Source organism: Vanessa cardui, chromosome 2 (genome assembly GCF_905220365.1).
Source record: "Vanessa cardui chromosome 2, ilVanCard2.1, whole genome shotgun sequence".
Taxonomy (NCBI): Eukaryota; Metazoa; Arthropoda; class Insecta; order Lepidoptera; family Nymphalidae; genus Vanessa; species Vanessa cardui.
Window position 1 is genome coordinate 2646626 of NC_061124.1, and position 25678 is coordinate 2672303.

Genomic DNA, 25678 nt, shown 5'->3' on the forward strand with positions numbered 1-25678 from the left:
GACATAAATTTGGACACTATCCCATTACTTTTCGTCTCAACAACAACAGTCTGTAAATTTCCCACTGCTGGCCTCCTCTCCTTTCGAGGAGACGGTTAGTATCATATTCCACCACGTTGTTCCATTGGTGGAATAAACGAGTGGCAGATTTTCTATAAAATTAGACAGATTCAGATTTCCTTACGATGTTTTCATTCACCGCTGGGTGGTATATATTTTAAGCAAACCAAAATCTATTATATTTGGTCCAAAAAATTGTCTGTAGCGTGTTAAACTGTTAAGATCTTTTCATTATACCACAAAATTATAGTCGTTTGTGAGTCACAAAGATCAACCAAAAAAAATACGATATTTTTTTTATCAAACCTAACAACCTGTATTAATATAAAGTTCTTTGTATCTTTAAACATAGATATGTTATAATGAATTCTCTATAGTAGCAAATTTGATATCTTCGAGTCTCTATATTATTAAGTTTCTATTCAGTTGACGTTTGTTATTATTACTTATGACAGTTCGCTTTAAGAAAAAAAAAAAACAAATCAGCTGTAGTTTTTGTGACCGAAAAAAATAATTAAATATTCAATAAAAATATTACCAGGTTAAAACTTTCTAACTTTCGTTACAGTCCATTTGAATGGATCTAGTACAAACAAACGGTGACCTTAACTAAAACTGTGAAAATATTAATCGCTAAATTATTAAAGTCGATTTTTTTTAACAATCAAGTCCCAGATTCTCACCGTTCGATGAAATGGCAACCCAGGACAGGAAAGTCGGCGATATCAACTAATAGACTTACTTATTGAGTTACGAGAATTTAAATACTGTTTTTTTATGGTATAGGTTGGCGGACGAGCATATGGCCCACCTAATGGTAAGTGGTCACCATCACCCATAAATAATGACGCTGTAAGAAATATTCACTATTCCTTACATCGTCAATGCGCCACTACAGTCAAAAAAGTAGCCTAGTCTTTTCTTGAACTGCCTTGTTTCGTAACAAATTTCATGAAATTCGGTTCAGCGATTTGGTCGTGAATGAGCGACGGACAGACTGACAGATAGAGTTAGGTTCACATTTATAATATTAATATAGATTTGAGACAAACTTCGAGCCCGAGACCTTAAAGTATGCTGCGTTTATTGCCACTAGACTTAAGGCATTTTCTTTCAACTTTTCAAAACGAAAATTGTTATCATCGAAGACAATTTACCAAGTAGGTAAACACTAAAAGACTATTTTGAATTGATAAGTGAAATTCTAACTTTCCTTTGTTTTAACGTTTAATTTTTAACAATTATCATTTAAACGGATTAAATATTATACACAATGTTATCTTGGTAATAAATAAAACGATATTTATTTTATTGTTTTATATTACGTAATCCTTATTTCTTATAAGCAAGATAATAAAAAACATTAAACTTTATGAAACAAAACATATGGAAATTACTGTTAAACAATATTAAAACATTTTCATAACAAACTTGATCTTGAAGTAATCGTGTAATATCATTTGTAAATAACAATTTTAGCCTAGAATTAAAACTACGACTACCCTAAATTAATGAGGTAAGCTATTTAATTCAGAAGCGGTCTAACTTCTGGTGATGTAAGGGTTTTAACGATGATTCAAAATCTGTTCAGGGATTTAAAAGTTATGGTTGAACAAATAAACTCACATAATATTATACTACTTATTTGGATAGTTGGGTAAATGTACAACCTTGTCTTATTGCCTCCATTGGAACGGTAATTTTTCACATAGAAAAAAATTTAAAGCCCAAGTGATATAAGCATGATTTCTATAGTGGCTTGTTGCAATAATTATCATATTTAGTTTAAGTTTTCAATGTAAATAATGTTCGCGTGCATAACTGTGTAGCATTAATTCGAAATTCATTTTCTTTAATTACTCGAAAAAGAGAAAATTACGTTTATCTCGCTCACTCGTATAGCCACGGTAGAGTACCGACATATTTTCGTTCTAATATATTTCAATCATTAGCATACTGGGTCAGAGACATGCACATTTGAAGGCTAAAGATGAAATTTAATGTTTATAAAAAAAAGGCGGTTTCGGTGTTTCGTGTCAGAGAACAGTTAAAGGTGAATTTTCACTGTGTCAATTATTAAAGTTACGCTTGTTTCAAAAGTAGTATTTGCATAATATCAAACGGTAAAAAAATATCAACAGAAGTTAATGCGTTTCAATCATTCGCCGGTTATTTTAATACTTAATTAAATTGTAATTAAATGTTTAATTTATAATAATCAATTTTTAATTAGTGATAATTGCTTCAATCGATTCAAAATTATTTGTAATTGATAATAAATAATAAGATTGAACTAAAAATTTGATGCGTAATGGCTTCGTTGTAAGGACACGTGGATCTTAGCTGAGGATAGCGGGTTCGAAGCCGGGCAAGCGCAGTCACGATTTTATAAATTCGTATAGTAAATACTAGTCCATAGAGAAATTGTTTTTATCGGTTGAGTCTAGTTCTAATCTATTGTAAAACAAAGATGCCCAGAGGATCCCAGTAGTGGGACGGTGTAAAGGCTGATACTTTATTTACATACATAATTTATGCGTATGAAAATAAAAAATACATATGTATTGAATTAATCATATTGTATATTTCTTTTCTATTTTTAACAATCAATAACTTTTTCTTACTATAAATAAGTCTTACACGTTAATTATTACTAAAAGCGTGATTTACAAGAACCAGATTGAGGATCAAAATCTAGCCGGCGTTTCTTTCGTCTCGTATAACGAGTTTAGAGCGGGTCTGTTAATTTTTCGAGCGGAAAATTATATGGACGTTTCAAATCGCAATCGTATTGGGCCACATGTATGGAACATATGCAAATTTGCGTTAAATTGTTTCGAAATAACGCACGAATCACGACTCCGCATCTCTTGCGTAGATGCATGTTCTAAACGGTATATGCGTTATTCCGTATTTCATCTGCAGTTATGGCAAACTTCACTTGAAAATACATAATTCCAAATATAAAAAAATAGTTTTCACACATGAATATATCGAAGAAAATGTCAATGTGAAGCTACCTAAGCTTTTCCCGGGACTCTTGTAATTAACTCTATTTGTATATGTATTGCAAAGATAACTACTTAAATACTAAATTTACTCGTATATAAGGTACGATAACTTTCCATAGTACATTTACTTAGAAATGTCATGCGAATTGTATGATGTAATTGTCACAATTATATCAATAATTAATAACCTATATTATATTATATTTAATAATATTAAATAATGATAATTAAAAATCTTCATACATAATGCATAGCCAAGTACTCATGGAAGATATAAAAATTCGTTACCGACGTTACAGGAAACGCCCCTACCTAAATGAAACGTATCTTGAAGACTGTTACAATGCGGGTATATTAAATACCAAGATAGTAATTAATGTAGATAATGAAATTACCACATCCAGTGATAAGATTGTGGGGTTTTTCGACCGTTTTAAGAAACGATAAAGAATATAAACACAACAATAACCACAGATACAGAGAACAATGAAATCAAGAAAGGACATGACAAGGCTGGGTCTTATCATGTACTTATAACAGATGAGGTTTGGAAGTGATTTAAACAAAGGGATATCTGTGGGTTGAGTACTTATAAAAAAAGGAAAGGTGAAAAGGCCCTAGCTACGTGTCCGTTGTCTTGATTAGTTAACGAGACACGCGACAAGGATTTACGAGCCTTCACGCTGATAACTCATGCATGTTGGTGTTTCATTATTCTAATTTATTTTATCAACCACAACATAAATAATGCTTGATATATTGCAACATCCGCTATTAGATCCTGTGTTTTTGTTGGAAATTGAAGCACGTTCAACATTGTCTAGACTTCCAAGAATCAGACTCAGTTAACTGTTCTTTAAAAAAAAAAAATATAACCCGCCAGCATCGATGTCTTAATAGAAACTACTTGAAAGTATGATTTAAAATGGCTGATAAATCTGACAGCGACTTGCTCGTATACTTGAGACATCAATGGAAACATTATATTTTAATAAAAACATCATCGATGGCAATAAATGAATTAAATAAAAACGCAAACATTACATGTTATCTAGGAGAAAGCTTCGCCGTTATAAATCGATGTTAGATGAAAAAGGCATGAATACCTTGAATAGATAAGATGTATTTGATGAACAGTAATGGTTACACATGACAACCTCGCGAGGTCAGAATGATGAAAGTGGTGATAATGTTCGAGATATGGCTCTGGTTTAATGCCAAGCGCACCAAACGTTACGACCACAGATACATCTTAAAATTGAGAAGTTATTGGATTTGTCAAATCTAAACAACATTGATCGCTGATATCAAAATGTCTGAATATATAAAAAAATGAAACCAATTTGATATAATGAAAGCTATTTTTCTTAGATAGTTAGAAATTTAATTCCAAACAGAGAAACTATGACTAATCACAGTGATGCGGGCTTTATGAGAAATGTCAAACAATGAACATAGTTACGACAAGTTACGGTCATTTTTGCGCAAATTTTCGACGAACGAATGAGATGCATTTCGTTGATGTAACACTTGACGAGGCACGCTTCGAAAAAGAATCGTGCATTGGCGCACGCGCAGATCAAGGACGATCACGCGATGCATAGAACGTGTCACTATAATTAAGATGCTTATTAAATTTAGAATAAAATTTACAACATAGTTGGAACAATTTAGACCGTCGAGAATTCTTGGAGATTTTTATGACGTTACACTGAATTAAATTCGACCTTAAGAAAACTATAATAATAAGCAACACATTTATATACAGCGATTAAACGTGAAATCACTTAATGCTTTAATGTATTTAATCATTCCAACAATTAAGGAATTCCAAACGGCGAGAACTAAAATAAATCTGATAACGCATTCCTCTATAAAGTGTTTTTATCTCGGAGATAACGTTATGAAAGGTGTAATAAGTAAGTGCTGATAAGACAAGCAATAAATCGATATTGTTATTTTAAACAATGAAAGTGTGAACAAAAATTCAATATACATTAATGTTCTTAAACCACAAGATGACTTAGTGACTTAGTGGTGTCAGATAACTATAAAATAAAAGGAGCGTAAATATACACTCCGATAAACAAGCGAAATGAATATGAGGTCGTGACGAAAGCGGCTGAGCTAAACAATTGTCTATTTGGTTTAAGTATACATAATAAATGAGTGCGGTGAGAAAGGTTCTCACAGGAAATCTTTTGAGACGTTCAATATGGTACTTGTAAGTCAGTGACCCATTTTTAAAGATACATCCAAAATTGGCTAAGATGAATCTTGCACGTGAATATTTGAATTCTAAGTTGACTAAACAAGACACCTACTTAGCTCATATATTTATTTAACCGACAAGCGAAAGTAACGACATAGATATTTGGAAGAAACATGAGATATTATATTTAATTATATAGGCAGTTAAATAGATAATTTGTGAATTTTAATGTCCATCACTTTGAATTAGACATTTAAATTATTTAGGTATCGGTATCTGAGATATATATAAATTCCTTGAATAAATATATCATTAATTATACCCAATCTTAATCATTCACTCAACCATAATTTTTGTATGGATAAATTGTGTATATTGAAGCTCGAAATGAAATTTAATCTAAGCCAAATACGTCAAAGCGTTTATCTAAGAACAAAAATATATTAATAAAGATAGCGAATAAAAATATCAATTCATTTCGATGCAATGTCAAAATCAATAGCGATAATGTTACATTCGTGAAAGTGCAAGAACATTAGATCGTCACGTGTGATAGTTAAGACAATGCCGGCCTTGGTATCTAGCACGATAAAGATGATACTTGCAACAACCGACGCAATACTGATGTATAATCACAACGAATAAAAGTTATCAAGACATCAGACTATTAATCTAGTCGTATAAACACAACAGTTGCATGTAAAGAAAATGTTCTTAATTTTGATGAATGCTATAAATATATCAATCAATCATTAATTAGCGGCGGAGTTCGTATTTTATACCATAATGAAATTGAAAGTACCGTTCTAAAAATGTCAAACGGACTTAAAACAGGAACGCTACAATATAAGGTTGACTAAGTTCGACCAAGTATTAGTATGCATGTTGACCTTATTCAAAATCACACTCAGCTCTTTTTACGACAGACAACAAACTCAGTAGCAGAACTAATGTCAAAAATATGTTAAATATATTGCAAGTCCAATATTGACTTCACTGCTTAGTATGTTTTTAGTATTTTGGCATGATACGCTAGAAAAAGGTTAATAAGATGTAACGTGTGAATTTTTAGCCAAGTAATATTATTCGGTAGTGTTAGTGGTAACAATTATCAAGTTTTACAATGTTTATCAATCTTTTACCACTATTATCATTCAGCGTTGTGCTTACGTCTATTATATACAAAATTATCAATGTCTAGATCACAATAAAACAAAAATAGAGATTTACTTGATATTTTCCTGAGAATATTTTTGAAACGAAACAAGTTATAACATGTGGCGTTGATGAAGTTTTAGTTGCGTATTCGGCACAAGTGACTGTGCTTGTTGCATCTTTAAAGTTGATTGCGGGTAATGGATAAGATTATAATATAAATATTCGTGGTGTTGCAATGCAGCTGTCCAAAGTGGCAGATGACATATAACTTTCTCTCGGATGCCTGAACTCTCCAACCCGGACGCTCGGCTTTTTGCATTGTTTCAGTAAATACAATATTGTTATTATCGTATGAAATTGAAAGTAATTGTGGTGTACGCGAAGGAAAATCGAAAGCGAATCGTTCAGCTGCTTAAATCGTAGTAATGAAGATTACCGTTTTTATCTCCTACAACAATGCTTCTGTTAATTACAAAATACAGTCTGTAGTGCTTTATCAATGTGTGTGTGTTCTCGATTGGCTTTTGTGCTATCGCCAATCAAGCAAAGTTAGTCAAGAAATATCTAACCTTGTTCGATCTCAAAATGGTACTTAATGTATCCTATGTTAATAATATCATTTACAAAAAAAAACATGTGTCTACGAATACGTACGTGTACTTATGACGTTTAATATTCATGATTTGTATAACTACCGTTTCCGTTAACAATTAAAATTGTTCACCCATACTTCTATTATGAATTATGTAACAATCTTGACCAGTTTTTGTTGCGTGATCTACATTAGGACAAGTTGTAACAGGATATACATTTTTACTTTCGTGTCACTTGCTATTAGGCATTATCGAGCTTGGATAAATTTCACGTAGGTAAAATTTCCTCTGTAGTCATTAGTTCCGCTTATGATAAATGACGATTAATGACTACGTTATGGGACAAAAAGTATGTACTTACTCTTTCACAGGGCGGTGGCATCGTGGCATCTACTTCGGTGTAGATGCACAGAGTCGATTTCCTCGACAGCGAGTCGCTGGCGAGACTGCTGGAGCTAGACCCCGTTGAGAACTTCATTCTTCCGTCTCAACCAGGTCTTGAACACTTCGAGATCAAGTAACCTCCAACTGCACTTCCATGTGGTGTTGCCGGCACATCACACAAGTGTCAGTCACGTGACCTCATCAGCTTCGTTCCAGACTTTTCACTAAAAATTGCAAACTTCAGCACAAGTGACAGGGCGTCAGGTTTTCAAAGTCAGCTGTGGAAATTTTCTTGCGTTGTCAAAGTCGAATCGGAATTTCCAATGACTCGATTACCCTGAAACGAAGAAATCAATTATTCTCAAGTGAATCAATAACGAAGAAAGCGAATGGATTCCTTACACGATTAATGAATTATTAACTAATATATTGTTCGAGCGAGTTCGAGATTTATGTTAACGGTAGCTAATCCAAAGATATATTACTGATTTATACAACTTACAATAGAGATCTTTCTCTTTTGACACGGAAATGTACTAACAAGTATTTAAGTGATCTGTTGTTGTAAATACGAACGCCTACAGTTGTGTGGTTCTGATCACGTTCGAAAATGGCGTCGAAAGTGTTGAAATGCATCAAGGACTTAGCAATTTAGATAAGCCGATCGACATTCTGATAGACGGATCGAATCCATTAAGCGTTGATAGATGAGCGATAGCGATAATGTATGCAATTTACTATTTTAGATTGCTTTACACTAAATAGTCTGTTATAGATACGATAATTGAAACAATAGCTCTGAGTGTTGTTTGATTTCCTCATACTTCCTATGAATTGTAACTGAAACTAGGGCATTTTTTATCAAAACTCAACTGTTATTTGAAATGGATCTAATGTTATGGAACGTTTTCTTCTTCAATACGTAGAACAAACTTCAAGGGAAAATCAAACGTACCTACTGTCAAAATTATCCTTATATTCCGATTCATTGAAAAAATGTATCAATCTATACTGATATATACTCATTCGATCAGAGCTAAGAGTTGATTCTTTACATGACGAACCAAAACATTGTTATGAAACTTAATAAAATATCCCAACTATTAAATCTAGCTTCATTTATACAAAGTTGGTTACGTAATATTTCAATGCAGTGCACTTTACACAGACCAATATAACCATAAGATTACAGCGAAATCAACTCCATGTTCACATTTACCGTAATGCGTTACCTTATTAAGTTAAATTTACCATAAATGCAAATTTACTTTCTCAAAAGGTATCACACCTTACATCGCGGATTACATGGTGACTCAGTTATTTAAATACTCATTTATCGGAGTAAATGTGGACCTTATGGACGTTGATTTGAAAACTCAAATTGATATTCCAACGATAACACTTAGTAACATTATATCAATAGCTTAGCAAAATTCAATAAATAAGATTATTGACCAATATTCATTTTAAAAAGTCAAAAGTTTATGATGTCAATTTATATCCAATGGAATGAATTTGAATGTTATATTCATAACCACAACAGCCTGTAAATTTCCTACTGCTGGCTTGAGGCCTCCTCACCCTATGAGGAGAAAGTTTGGAACATATTCCACCACGCTGTTCTAATGTAGCAATTGGTGGAATACACATATGACACAATATCTATGAAATTAGACACATGCAGGTCACGATGTTTTCCTTCACGCCGAGCACGAGATGAATTTGAACACAAATTAATCACATGAACTATGAGTGGTGCTTGCCTCGGTTTAAACTCGCAATCATCGGTTAAGATGCACGTGTCCTAACCACTGGGCCATCTCATCATATATTCATAAAATATACAAAAATATAATAACACAAATGAACTATTGTATTTTATAAGACAGCGTCCTTCGTATTACAAAGGAAAATAGTGCGTAACACATGAGAAAATGTGCAATTGCAACAACTGAGTAATTAAAGTGAGGCCTTGTCGTAAAAGGCTTAAATAACAATGATTAACTAACTACTTAGTGAGATAGTGTTGTTTATTGATACCAATTAATGTTTATTAGTGAAATGGTATGAGTCATCATTATCATTTAGAAGATTCAAGATGCTTACATTTAACACTGAACGATGTTCCTCAATAACTATTTATAGTTCTTTCTTGAATATTATTGTAATACGATTTACCGTTTACAGTTACAAATAAATCAACAATTGGGACTTATCGGTGAGGCCGAACGACCTGTCCGATGGGTGAACACGTAACTAAGTATTTCATGACGATTCGTTTATATAAATATGATAATATCCCACTTTTCTTTCAGGAAAAGCGATATGACACGCGAACATTCTGAATCTATGATTAGTGATTACAAGGCAGAGCGGGCACAGGAAACGTTGCACCGTATGCGTAAAACACATTGACCGACTGTCCGGCATGTTCCAATGATTTCGATTACGTGGATAGGATATTAATTTACATCCACTTTCAAACAAGTAGATGGAGTTATATTACGTTAGCACCAAGAAAATATGTCAAGAAATTGCAGTGCAGAAAACCATGCGACGTTTTACATTACCTACTAATAATTATGTTAGGCGTGAAGCTGTAGGTCCATAGCGGCGTGATCGTCCTCTATACTAAAAAGCGTAACTGATCAGTTGGAACAGCACGCACCGTCCTCAATTAATGACGATTAAACACGCAAACGTGTGAAAGAAATTTATACTAACGGTTTGCATAAATGTATTAAATAAATTGAAAATTCTAGTTATCAGTGGCATAGTATTTATTGTTAATCCAACTGTGTGTAGTTAAAAGCTGACATTTTCAAAATTGCTTTTCTAATAATGCACAATAATTATCTCATTAAAGTTAATCAGTTTATCTGACGTTGAAAGATGGAAAACAAAATATCTTATAGTACGAAATGATTAGCTACCAAGTAAAAGTATTGTGTTCACTTAAAATTATGTTACTTCAATATAAAATGCACGCAATATTATTATTATTGCTGAGCATATAACAGTCAAGTACTCGCTAAAAATAGAATCACGTCAGCACTGATAAGACCAGTATAATCCTTTTAAGAAACAGTCATTAAATGCATCATGAACATAACAAAAGACTCATAAAACAATTATTAAAACTGGTGCTATTAATTTGATTTTACTCCCTTTCGAAGTATCTTTAATTCTAAAGATATAAAGATAGAGGTTCAATGACCAAATTCTAAGATCAGGTACGAAGCAAAAACAATGCCAATAAAACGTGGGTGGTCATAGATAGAGATCGTCGCCAAGACGAAAAAAATTGCAAAATATATTAAAATATTATTGTTGATCGACAATTGAGATAAGACTGGGACAGTCGAGTTTTTGCTACGTTTCTTTATCGAAAAATAAGATATGAAGACGTGTTTGCCTGATTTTCAATCTTTTGATGTCAGAAAAACGGATATAAATTGGTCATGACAGTTAATGTGATTGTAATTTTTTAGACGTTGCTTCAAGTCGATCACCAACGTACAATGAAGTCTAAAACACCTAGGTCACGATTCTTTACTATTTGTGGTCTAAGCCTAGCCTGAAGCTCTCTAATACAGATTTGAGTATTCTTTAACAGCTTACCGTTGTTTGAATACGTTTTTTATAGTTCAAGTATTTTATAGGTCACATATCTCTAAATACACATTGTAAAGCTTGAGGTCAACAATATCCTTGAATGTGTCATAAGCGTGTTATCAAAATTTCGGTACTACAATATACCATATTGTTTGACCACCTTGATTATTTAAATGGTCTGGTCACGATTTAGCCTCTATAAAGTCCAACCTCTAAAACTTATTTAATTTAAAATACAGCTTTAAGTGGATTATTATAGTTTGAATAGATCCGTAACGATATATTTCTATTGATCGAATATTTAACGAATGTTATTAAATACGATGACTTTGTTTGTGCGGTAATTTATTATTATTAGTATTAAGATTTTAAAGTCAGAGATATTTGATTTTAAGAAGAAATGAAAAACAATTAAGCTTTAATTAAAAAATATATTATAGGTACGGCAAAAGAAAAGACTCCCAGTGAAAACCAGTTCGATACTCGACCGTCTACCTGTGATGACTGTTACATTCCATACATTTTATTAAACCTTTTTGAACCAAGCAAGATATGCTGTTATATAATTTAACAAAAGCTATGATTTTTTTTATAAAGAACCTTTAAGGTCTGATGAGATGTCTACTTTTTCTGGTTTAATTGAGAAAAATAAGAACGTTTCTATATTACATGCAATAATGTTTATTTCATAAAATATTTGACTTGAGTTTCCATACGAATGCTCTTCAGATAAATGATTATCTTTATCAGCGGTTAAAGAGAAATGTGTATATTTTTATCGCAATATCTGATGTTAGATTTTTGGTGCGTCTTTATTTTAGTACTCTTGAAATTCAACTATAATAACTATGTGTTTTAAGACTTTTTTTAGTACTACGTATTTGTTATCCATCGCTTATTGAATTTGGGCACAATATGACAAACTTATGATCAAATAAATTCGTAAGTACCCTGAGAAACTTTTAAAGTGTTCATAGTGATATTTACATTTATTGAAATGACATTTTGAGCGTTATGAGGGTATATTGAGATTTTAATATAACGGACATATCTATATATGTTACATAATAAAATAATTTACTTGGTGGTAATCACACTAATCAATTATTCTACCGTCAAATAACAGTACTCAGTATTGTTGTGTTTCGGTTTGAAGGGTGAGTGAGCCAGTGCAACTACAGGCACAAGGGACATAACATCTAAATCCCAAGGTTGGTGGCACATTGACGATGTAAGGAATAGTTAATTTAAATAAAACTAATTATAACGGATGAATCGCGTATATTAATTATTTTTAAACATCCCGACGTTTAGACTGGTAGACTGTGTCTACCCGTGACCACGAACACTGCAAAGTGCTCGAAACGTCGGGATGTTTAAAAATAATTAATATACGCGATTCATCCGTTATAATTAGTTTTATTTAAATGTGTAATAATCGCGAAAATTGAGGACAACAGGAATAGTTAATATTTCTTACTGCTTCATTGTCTGTTATGGTGACCACTTACTATCAGGTCATCACCAAGACTGTAGACAATATAACCTCTAGGAATAAAAATGACATTGATATTCATCGTTATGGCTCGTGTAAAATTAAATAGTGTTTCGTTAAACTTTCAATCTAAAAAATATCTATTTCAGTGCTTAATTTTTTTGTATTCTAGTTTCTTATTTTACCGTTGATTATTTTTTCACGTTATCTGTTTTTAAATCGTAACTGTTTTTAAATATTTTTAAGTAGTGCATTCTATCTTCTATAGTTGAAACGGCACGCAAATTGTAAATTTTACATTGATTATTTTTAAGAATATTTTTATATTTGTTACTTAACAATTTTATAAACAATAAAAAAAAATTATTGATATGTGACCTCCTTACTGTAAAGTTATAAATTATGAATTGCGATAAATCTATTTGTGCCATAAAATTATGTATGACCAATAAATGAGATACTTAAATATACAAAATAAAAATGCAATAAAATCTGATATACCTTTTCTATTTTTATGTATACCATTTGGGAATTATGACAAAATTTCATCAACGTATCAATTTTAAAATGAAATAAAAGTTTACTTTATTCAAGAAGCTTGAATACGGTTTTTCATTTTGTCCTACCACCTCAATGATCATATTGATCTAGATTTTCTAGAAAGAAATTTCTATCGAGAGTAAGCATTTCTTTATATTTCTCCGTAATTATCTATTACTTTATTACTGGAAATATTTATTTCCATAACGTTAGGTTAGTAACACCGTAGCCGGACCTTTCCTATTCAGCAACGCAATGCGCCCATTATCCTTACTTATAAGCTAACCGGATATCCATACTAGTAGAAACAGGTCATGCGTTGTACTTGTTTATGGTAACCACTGTACGGTTAGCAATAAAAATAACTTCACACTGAATAAACTAAACTGATTTAACAATTCCGATTTCAGTACATGTCAAATATAAAAATATTCAAACAAACTTTAAAGATTTCTTCTTTTAATTTAATATTTCAAATAATTTAAACTAAAGGATTTCCTTCTTTTTTTGTCGACTCTACGCAAACTGGTTCTAGGTAACATTATAAATTCTTAAGCCATTTAACCCGTTGCGTAGTTTTTCAAGACGTGGATAAGCCATTGATGCTTGGAACGTTACATGCTTATAACGCAATGTAAATTAAATAGTTCGCACGATATTCCGAGACGAATACATCGAAGTTATGCAACGTGATTTCTATTACAAAAAACAAAACATTTGTAACATCTCCAGCGAGATCGAAACAATTACCTGCGTTATTAAGAAAAAACAAACGAATAACAAAACAAAACGTCTACTTAACCTTTTAAAGATGAAGCAATTTCAGTATAATTCCATATTTGGTTGCAATTCCATTAAACGTTTCATAAAATTGAGCAAACGGATAAAATTATAATTACGTCACTCATACGACTTTGGTAACACTGACGTAAAACTTAATTGACATGACACGTGGACGATTAACCAAATATTTATTTTGATTGTTATGCTCTGGGTACGTCACCTGCGCGTGCTGTACAACTGTCTCGTGTATTGTCTGCTAATGTTTAGTTTCTTAGTTTAAACTTCTGATCGGCCGATATTTTAACTTATTTGTCATACCTATGTTATGCTTCGTAACTAGCGAACTAGATCTCTGAGTCTATTGCATAATGTTTATCTCCTCTTCAAACCCAGTCTCACATATGTATCCGGTGCTCCGGTGTCAGATAACGGATGTGACGAGAAATTATTTAGTCCACCAACCTTTCTCATAATCTTTTGAGGCATCATGTCGCTCAATTTGAACACATTCCATTAAAATATTATACGATTTGAATTTTTTCAAATTCGTCACAATTAGGTTTTTATATTTCCTTGCCGATTAGAAATTAAATTTGTCCGAAATATTTTCTTGCAGCAGCTCAGCTCCACTGAGCTGATACGGAATGAAATTAATTACTATTTGTATACAAATTTGTATTGTATGCAGCGAGATTGTCGTATCTTTTTATTTGTAAATAGGACGCAAAGAGACAAAGGGTCTAATGGAAATTTAGATAATAATTTGGCTTTATATTATAAATAAAACTTTGATGTACGAACACGTTGATTTCACTCAATGATTTGAAGTCGGTTAGTATGCCCAGCGTGCTAGGAAGTAGCCCAGACTGAGCATCGACTGACTGTTTAATCTGTAGTCTTAACCAGTATTGCTTACGTTTTGTATAAAATTGTGTTTTAAACCGTGTTTACATTTTATAACATTTTATTTACTTTTTAAGGACATTATTTAAATTGTTAATATTGAAATACATTATATGTGTTACGTACATGATATTTGTATATTTATCTACTACCATGTACTCATCTTTTGTTTTTATATTTACAAAATTGTTAGGCAAACGGACAAATTGGCCACCTGATGTTAAGTTGTCACCACCGTCTTTAGGCATTGGTGCTGTAAGAACTTAAACTACTCAATACATTAACAATGGGCTTGCCACCTTTGATGCTATGTCCCTTGTGCCTGTAGTTACACTGGCTTTAAAACCACTCAAAACGCAACAATATTAACATTTAATCGTTGATAATCTGTGAAATTAATTATGGCTTTTCGAAAAAAAATGTGTGAATTTTGACGAAGATGTTATCGTAACTTTGAAAGTGAAATTAAATTGTTTTAAACAGTTAAGTGGAATAATTGTATTTATAAACAAATATGTATTTATTTATAATTAATGAACTGTTAAAAGTGTACAATATAGGGGAGAAACTTCTTTCTGTGATTTTAATAAGCCATGCATGATCACTTATCCATACATCGATACGATATACCTAATGCTTTCATAAAATACAAAATGTTTTAGCATGTTACATAAAAAATACATCAATTATATAAATTAATAGAACACAGTAACATTCTCATTTTATTGTTAAAACGATACATTCAATAAGAACTACAGGTACAGTTAAATTGGATTTGTGAACCAGTTGCGATGTGGGCAGACCAAGGACTGTTATATACTTAGTTATTATTTATTTTCGGCTTATTCCGAAGCCAATAAAGGAGTCGACTACATATGTACCCGGTAAACAGGTTTTAACGCTAGTGCTACAAATCTCGCTAAACCTTCGTACGTTTTGTTGCTACTATTGAAAACGAAATAGCATAATGCTAGTATAAAAATCGTGTACTTAGAATTAATACTTTTTTTTCTTAGGTTCTTGTCTTGGTAAAAAATAATTCAGTCCAAAAATTATAAAATAAGACGAGTTTATGCAGTTTCGAAACTCAACTTTTTACATACGACATTTTCGATTTTAACTGTAGTTTTTGAAAGTAATTAAGTATCAGATAAAATTGTTAGGTCAGTTATTGTAATTTTAATTCGAAAATCAAATTACGTTACATAAAATACATATATTGTAACTTTTAGCATAGTATCGAATGTCGAAGAGAAAGTAATTTCATTTGTTATCAAAATCTATTGCTAATTTTATTAATAAATTCTAAAAGCATTAAGAACTGTCAAACAAAAATCTATTTTATTACCTACTTCCTAATTTTAGTGGCAATTTAGATTACATTCCATTCTAAAACCGTTTCTTTACCGACTTGTTATTCTTCAACAGCAACGACCTTGTCTATGAAGTACTTTAAAACTATTTGCCTTAAAGGGACAACACTAATCCATAGTGAGTACAGTTCGTGAACTAATGTGGAATAGTTTTAATGATCGGTTTCTCAACCAACGTAGATCGTGATCGATTGGACCGTGAATAGTAAGGTTTTAAGCTGACCCAATTAATACCAAATGTCGACACAATTTGATACAAGAATTTTTTAAACAACGTATTAGGTATACATATATATAACAATAGAAAAGTATACCTTCCATTAGTTTAGAAACAATGCTTTGTATTTACTCGAAATGGCTCAAGAACGCGTGTATCTAAACCGATAACTATAGATTCAAATCCTGCGAGGACACCGAATTTCCATATACTTAAATTGTGAAGTAAACTATCGCGAGGAAACCTGGAAGTATCTAATTTTAATCAAATTCTACTAAATTTGCTACTGAGAACTGGCATTAAAAAAAAGGGGTGGAATTATCACCAAACATTACACACCTCAAATGGATTTGTGGCTTTACTCTAGCAGTGGAGCATGCCCAGACGGATACTTAGTTTTGTACAATACTTTTTGTGATGTTCTGTTCTTCAAGAGTAAGTAAGCTATAACAACTTAATTACAAAAGTTGATATAACTTACGATAAGGAATGGTTAAGTTTCTTTTCGTACCTATGGGTGCGTATCTGTTCTAAATAATTATAAATAGAAGTGGATTTCAAAACCTCTTCGATCTATAAGCATAAGCAATAAAAATTAGGAAACGACTAACGATTTCGACCTTGCTACCCACTATCTGATGGAAATTCGTTTCACAATCTATTATAACCGATACGGATCTACAAATCGAGGAATTTGTTTCTCAAATGCGCTTATTGAAGCTATTATTGTATGGCATTTATCTATCAGTAATCAGTGTCCAATTATAAGTATAGTATCTATTCACTAACGAAGGTGCGCCCCTCTACTTTGTATTATTATCGGTGTCCATGAGTGAGTGACCCTCGTGCTTACAACATATGTTAGTGTGCGTAAGATGATTAAGAGTAGAGATAGCAAAAAAAACATTAAACTATATTGTTAACTTCATTTCCTTTAAACGCCGATAATTTAGCATGAAGAGTTGAGTATTCAAGAGTGAAATCTATATTGTTTATGTAGATGCTTTTATATATATAGGTTATAATATTTTCATTGCGTTTATTCATTAACCCATTGCCATCTAGAGGATGGTCAACCAATGCTATGATGTCGATGATGTCCAAGTGGGAGAGAGATACAAATAGTATATTTCGCCTGGCAGAAAGCAACTACCACCGACTTGGGAATCTGTGACACCTGGGGGTTTGCAGGTATGTTGCTGGCCTTTAAGGGTCTTGTCGTGTCAAATCTTTGTATGTAAATGGTTGTAAGCGGAAGAAACTGCTTAAATATCATTAATAAATAGGTGTGGATGGAATTTCGATTTATTTTAAATTATTTATTAGTAATACAATTACTTATCAGACAATGATAAACAAAAGGAATTACGTTCAAAACACGTACACACAGTAGCCAAGTAGGAAAGAGTAAATAAATAAAATGGAATGGTCCTTATCGCGTACCAAATACTTTGATTACGAAGCACTTTAGTATACTACACTTTCCTATCGCATTCCTTACGTCTTTGCCAACGTCATAGCGTACCATCTGGGCAAATATACAACAACGTAAACATACTTTATTTTAGTTCATACCATTACAAATTATCTTTGCATTCGTGTAGGAAATTCCACTTGTTTAATGACATGGCCATAAATTAAGAACGAAATTCAATGCATAGAAATACATGAAACGATTGAAAGAAAAAAAGTCATTGTTCATTTGTTAAACGGAGACGGTTTATGAATACATTTTGTCGTTTGGTAAACCCAATTTTCTATTCACAACAGAGGGTCAAAAACATTTTGAACACTTGGTCTTAAAAAAATATTGGCATTCTTGTGATGGTTCAGTTTATATTTGGCATTCCAATGCTATCAATACATCTATTTATACTTTATTCAATTGGACTTGTAATAGGACGTTTAAAATTGTCACTTTATGACATGCACCATCTTCCAATAACGACTTCTGCAGCGATTAGTACGGTGATTTTACAAACTCTGTGACCTCTTTTTTGACAACAAGCTTATATATGATATATTATTCTTATTATACTTTGATTAATTATTTACAAGTATATTAAGTATATGAAGCTTGAAAACTAAATATTCTTACTTTCACACCTATTTATCGTTTATAAATTTAAGCTATGAATACAGAATGAGATAAATCAATCCATTAATTGTATACACTATGATCGTTATAGTTCATATAAAACATAACATACAAATATGTACTTTAAAAATAAGACATAAAATCAAGTTTTAATTACGACTTAATTTTCACATACGACCTTTTGCACTCTCATAGCGCTTTGTTTACTGGAATAAAATCCTTCTTATAATTTCCATGCAAATAGTCATACTGTAATCAAACAAAGCAGCAAACAGTTCAACAACTATACCTACAACTAACCGCACGAATAATTAATAAGCTCCACGAGTTTGTTTATAAACAATTGATTTTCTATTGTTTTATTACGATGTGAAGAAATAGTACCCGCTGTATTTAGCAATGAATGAAATATTTCCGTTTGAAATTCAAAACCTATGGATTGTTCTACATCTAATTGTGATTCGAGTTTGCATACACAACAGGATGCATTAATAAAAGCCGTCGAGTTTATTAGAACACGTGACAGATGCACTTTTGTTCTAATAATTAAAATGGTTACAATAAATAATAATAAATCTATATGTGTTGGTGGTTTCTAGAACCTTCTAGAAGATCCTTAATGTTTGTTTTTTTATATATATATATAGTATTGCTTTCTACTGGTAGTAAACGTTTACCAGCGCCCAAAGCAATTGTTTTGTTAGAAATATCAACAGATACTATTTTATTATGATTTTTTTTGGGACTTTTTATCGACAAAACTAAATGTCAGTCCCATCCCTTAATAACATTCCACCTCCACCAACAATAATAACCTTATAATCAAAACCGATTCTTAAATCACCATTTTACAATATAAATAAACGGAATGATAGTACATTTAAACATACATGCAAAATTCATTATCAATGTTAAATAATAACTATAGTATCAGTTAGTTTGCTAGATATACATACATATTTACAAAATTTTCGAATCCTTTCGAATTTTGCGTGAAATATTTGCATCACAAAATGAAGAAAATAATTTTTACTCGAAAAATAAATAAAGTCGGAAGTGGTTGCTGGCTATTATCGTTCTTATTTTAAATTTAATATTATTTGTAAGAAATTCCTCAACTATCAACGTAGTGTTTTAAAAAGATAAGTCGTTGTGAATAATCACACGTTTTTAGGGTTTCCTGAAGAGATAACGACGATAGGGGCAAGCAGTCTATAGAAACACTGAAGACAATACGAACAGATGTTTCCGGTTCCAACCAATAATTTGCTATCCTGTTTTACTCCTTTGTAACGTATTAGTGTGAAAAAGGTTCAAGGCTTTGTTTGTGATCTATGAACACCTAACTTTATGGTATTTAGTAATAAGTAATAATAACAGCAAATATTCTTACTTCTTACTGACTTAGTAATATTATGTTTGAAGGATAGCTGAGCCAATAAAAGTACATAACATTTTAGCTCCCGAAGTTGGTGTAGTAGCGGAGTTTATTAATTAATATTGTTTCTTAAAGCGCTAACATCTATTCGCCATCATGACTTACGACCAAGTACCACCAATTGCCTGTTCTTACCTATACAATAAAAAAATAGTACAAAGTAATCTGATGTAGAAGTTAACGTAAGCATATATTCTATAAATCAAACATATGACGTAATCTCTTTTCGAATACAAAGAGCGGTAAAAAATAACATTATCTTTTAAAATCATGAAAAATAGTATGTAATACAAGAATAATTTCCATACTAATGATTCTGAGTCATAGAATGTAACTTTGTTGATGTTCTCACTGTGAATCTATGCGAACACTTAAATTGATCAATACATAATACATGGTAGTGTTTTTTGACGAATTGTCTTCATAGTAAATTAAACGAGATGTTATCTTCAAATGATCTCATATTATCGTAACAATGACAAAATCTTTTCACGGATTTTTTTTGAAACATCAGTCAACGTTACTCGATAATTTTGTAGATTGATTCTTGTATAAGTTTTAATATTATAAAAAAAAGAATACTTTTCCTTTTTCGAGCAGCTTACCACGGAATAACAGTTGCACTCCCTTATATTTTTAGTCACTCTACTTGTAGTAATTAAGCTGTATTACGAGTATAAGTCGTTTGGAAATTAATAATGAAATATTGAATGATATATGAGTTTGTTGTAACTAGCAATGTTTATCAGTAGAATAAATGGTCCGAACAGTAACGCTTCCCTATTATAAGGTACTGGAAAAATCACAATTTGTGAGTTATTTAACGTCTTTTTTTTGAAGCGGTCATTCTTTTCTAAACCTGTCAGGCAACTTCTTGCGGGCTATCTGCTATCACTTCCAATGATTGCTGGTCATTATCTTAATGTTTCTCGCAAACCGTGAGTAATTTTACGTTTACATTTTATTTCTTCTTTTTTTTTTTAAACATTAAATCATTGAAATTGGACGCAAGTTGCAATTTTGAGGTCAATGCTGCCGACATTATCGTTTTCTATTATCGTCAAACCTACTTGAAGCGTTAAAACTTTGAGGTGTATAATTAAGAAAATCTTGGAATATTTAATCTGTACCCACGTCCGTTAACTATTATTATGACCGCAATACATTTGCTCAATAAACATTAACTTCAGTCTAAATAGAAACTGAGAAAATTATACGAGAAATTGTCACGCTGATTTGGACGAAGGAGGATATAATTATACTTACAATAACAACTTCATTGAACAAAACTTTCATCAAAGAAATTACGAACCGCGTATTGAATAGTCGCGATATTTCACACATTTATGTTGCATTAAATCTCATCACAAAACAGGTGTTCTGGTGAAATGTCCAAGTCTGAGCGCGTCACGCATCGGAGAAAGTGTACTACAAAACGTACCTGTGACTGGTCCCCAATTGGGTTACGGCCTCGAAATTCAACGACCACGGGGCCTTCTTTTTTCGTATCGCGAACCGACTCTTCCGAACCGGTTAATACCGTCCCATACTGACCGTGAAACGATATAAATCACACGACAGATTCCGTGAGTCTTCTCCGTTCGCTTGTTCTATTGTAAAAGCGTTACATATGTTAATCGAATTGTTGGAGCTTAGACGGTCAGCGGGAGGCAACTTGTATTTCTAAATACTGGCATCGTTTCTTTTGAATGAATGACATTTCGTCTATAACGTGTAACGGTATTATATTACTTTCTGAATGAAATTTTTAATTTTCACTTATCACATTGACCTCTAAATTTGTATCGGAATTATCGTTTAGCAAACAAATACCCGTATGTATAGATAGATATGAAATTTGTTTGTTATCTCAAGGTTCACCTTCGTAAATTTCATTTTCAATGATACGATAGATAAACGTTAAAGCCGTTTTTTTAATGGAATAAGTGTTTTAATATTTATCATGTAGATATAGTGCATTATAATATAAAATATGTTTATACTGATGATTTTTTAATCGTCTTTTTTTTAATTTTGATAAGATGTTTAATCGTCGATGGAATTCCTTTTCGAACATTTGTGAAATAGAGATTTTAATGCAAAATTACGAGAATAATCTTCGTAATTAGGATACGTTGACTCTATAAGGTGTCATTAAAAGTGTTGACAAATCGTTAAAGAGATTCCAATTTTATCTATAAGGCATTTTTGAAAGTTGTTTAACATTAATTGTGGAAATATTCCGAGCTTCAATGTCTGATGACATTTAATTGTATCGATTTTAAAATCAGCCAATATGTTCCGTAATTTTATTTTACACTACATATAATATTTATTATTTCGAAAAATAGAAAGGCTTGATGGTTTTCGTTATTTTGTTTTAAAATCAAATAAGGCCAATTACACAATACTGAGTAAAATTTGGTCAATCGAGAAAGAAACTAAATATATTTAAAGTATGTTTATAGGCAGACAATATATATATATATATATAAATAAACGACCAATACAGTACTGATTGTAAGCAGCAATACACGGACACTATGGCATATTTACCATTTCAAATATTCTCAATGCACCACCAACTATGATACCCGTAATAAGTTATTGCAGGTATTTACTCATTCACCCTTCAAAGCATATTATACAAAGTATTGCTGTTTGGCGTTATAATAAGGGTGCTACCCAGACAAGTTTGCAAAAAGCCCTATCACTATGCGAAATATGTGACAAGTAAAATTAATGCTAATTAACTTTCCGTTTTTATTTATTGTTATGGGTGCGGTGTTTTTGTTGACAAAATGTTCTCGTTTCGAAATTGCCGGGATTCGATTCCGTTTTTATGGAAGGATATTTTTGTTCATAAATATTTATAACGTCTTGCGTATTTTGTAATGACATCGATTTTAGACTCGCAAAACAATTTCACCCGAAGCATATGGTGTGATTTTTATAAGAATTCGTTTTTATCAAATTCAATTAAGCTGTAACAAGCGTGAGATACGAATGACGTTAACATTTTAAACATCGAACTGACCTGTTGATTCGAGGATGGAGATGAATAGTGGAACTTTTCACAGGTAATTTAAGATTAAAGTAAAAGTAAAGTAACAGCCAGTAAATTTCCCACTGTTGAGATAAGGCCTCCTCTTCCATTAAGGAGAGGGTTTGGAACATATTCCACCACGCTGTTCCAATGCGGGTTGGTGGAATGCACATGTGGCAGAATTTCGATGAAATTAGACACATGCAGGTTTCCTCACGATATTTTCCTTCACCGCCGAGCACGAGATGAATTATAAACACAAATTAAGCACATGTATATAGCGGTGCTTGCCTGGGTTTGAACCCGCAATTATCGGTTAAGATGCACGCGTTCTAACCACTGGGCCATCTCAGCTCTAATTTAAGACTATGGCAACTTTTTCGACGAGTTCCAATACACTCAATGGCGCGCGGATTCGATCGTATAAATGCAACATGTTTTCAATTGCTTTCGATTTTATTCATTTAGACGATGCAGTAAAACCTCGTGTGTAGCTAATAACGATGTTCATTTATTTTTTGACGTATAAAATCCAATGAAATACAAAACACGCGTCCGTCAGTGTCAATTATCTATTAAAATATTTACGTCTTCGTTAGAGTAGAGAGCACGTGTTTAATTGATGTGTTTTGTTTCGGACGAGATGATAAAATGTCAGCGAAAAAAGAACAATAACGTTTTTTACATCATGAAATCTTCACTTTCCCCATCTTGTATAGCAATGCTGTATATATAATATTTATATCTATATTTTTAATTTGTTAATTTATAGTTAATTGTAATGAAATAGATACAAAATAATACAGAGAACTTAAGCATAGATACATGATTGTTCCTTAAACAGTTTTCTTCCATATAAGATTTTAAATTAACATAGTTATTTTTATTACTTAAGTTATTAATTTTCCTGATAGTCTCGTGAACAAGACATTCGTAGATAATGTCGAAATGTCGAAACCATTGTGGAGCTCAATGCTCCACCGAATAAAAGTAAAAAACATGGTAAATATCCCGAAATTAATAACTTTAGCTTTCTTCCAGTACACCAAAAAAGTTAGCTAAATAAGTAAGCGGTTTTTCGTTGTTTCAACCACTTATTGGTCAACCAAAATCGAACCGAGTACACATGCCCGTTGTAGCGTCAAAACTGGTTGTAAAAGTAGACAGATCAAATCACAACCGGACGAATATTAATAAAAAAAAATCGCCTGTGACAGACAGACAATCACACACGAGGTGTTTTTATAGCGTTTTGTTTTTTTTCGACGGATATAAAACCGTAACTAGTTGTACTATATCCTGTAGTTTTAATATATATCTGGATTGAACATGTATGCTCATGATCAAAACATACACTAAAGCATCTCATATATTTGGTGGGCTATTTAAAAGGGCTCTATAAGGTGTATATTAGGATATTATGCGTGAATCAAACTTTATTTATGTTTGTAATAATTGTGAATGTTATTAATGGTTCGCTTTTACTCCGATTAGTTAATGTGACGTAACTTTTAGGGCCAATTTATATCATTGTAATTCACGAGTGTAATTAAAATGAATGCATACATTTAATAACACTGAATGTTTAAATAAAATAAGCATCAGTGTTTACAAATATTTTTAACAACAAATCCATTAATCTTTGTATCGTGATTATAAAAATACGATACTTTATTTTAATTTATTATTTTACTTAGTTTTATAAATTAAGTTACTCTTACCTTGAATGTTTCGGTAATCCGCGCTTAAACGCCGACTTTGAGTACACAAAATTTTAAAACACTACAACAATAGCACTGGGTACACGCAAAGTACCAATATCAGTTCCGAGAAGACAGTTTACATAGGTTTAAAAAAACAAAAATACTCAAAATGTATTGAAAAGCGGCAACGAACAAAAAAAGCTAAGTTCAACATTCTTTATGGAATGTTTGCATTTCAACCCGCCGAAGTCTCGATCGACCTAAGATTATTGTACCGTCTTTATAAAATAAAACTATTTCAAACTTGCACGTCACTGTTATTACGAATTAAAATAAATAAAAACACTATGAAACTGTGAGTCAAAAAAGTTTGTTTCATCGTTAACTGTCTGTCACTTCACGGAGCGCGCATCGACACACACCTATTCTGCCCTGTAGTTCAAACCAATATGGCGTCGGCGGCCGGTGGTGAGCGAACGCAAACCGCGTAACGAACGAACGGCGCAGCGTGAATGGTGAAGAGTGATGAACGAAATCGAACGAAGATATTGGGGTACCTGCTTGGCTACACATATAAATTATTATATACTGAAGAAATTAAGCCTACCTCAATATTAGCTTAAATGTAATTATACAAAAAAAGGATTTATGCAATAAAAACATAACTCTTTCAATGTTATGGATTTATTACCAAAATAATATATAGGTACAGTCACAGTAAGAGAACCTTCGTCAATTTTTAAATTCATTTGTTTATTATGTCTTAAACTCTTAGTGCTTTTTGAATCTAAACATCAAATCATTGCGACGCAACATGTCATTCTGGATCGGTAAAGTAGATTATCGCTCATACTGAGCAAACGAAAATAGATCTTAAGGTGACGAACCTTTTCCTACCCCACTATACGTAACCTTATATTTGTATAAGAATAATTAATGAAGTAAAGTGTACGATTTTCTTTTTATTTCAAATAATTGTATAAGACGGTGGGATGGGAACAGAAAAGGTGTTATCCTGCGCGGGGAGATGATGCCGTCCTCGCGACCAA

The 25678-nt window shown here is 32.0% G+C and overlaps 1 protein-coding gene across 2 annotated transcripts in view; it reads right to left on the reverse strand.

Annotated features, from left to right (window-relative positions):
• Positions 1-25092, reverse strand: part of LOC124535854 (putative uncharacterized protein DDB_G0282133) — a 53089-nt gene extending 27997 nt beyond the window's left edge. The window contains exons 1-2 of one of the 2 annotated variants that reach the window (XM_047112256.1): positions 24648-25092; positions 7396-7755 (exon numbers count right to left, since the gene is read on the reverse strand). In XM_047112256.1, the coding sequence (XP_046968212.1) occupies positions 7396-7512 (117 nt within the window). In that variant the 5' untranslated portion in view covers positions 7513-7755; positions 24648-25092. Of the gene's footprint in view, positions 1-7395; positions 7756-9524; positions 9679-24647 lie in introns of those variants that run through there. The other variant, XM_047112247.1, reaches the window with a different exon arrangement.
• Between the last annotated feature and the right edge of the window lie 586 nt (positions 25093-25678).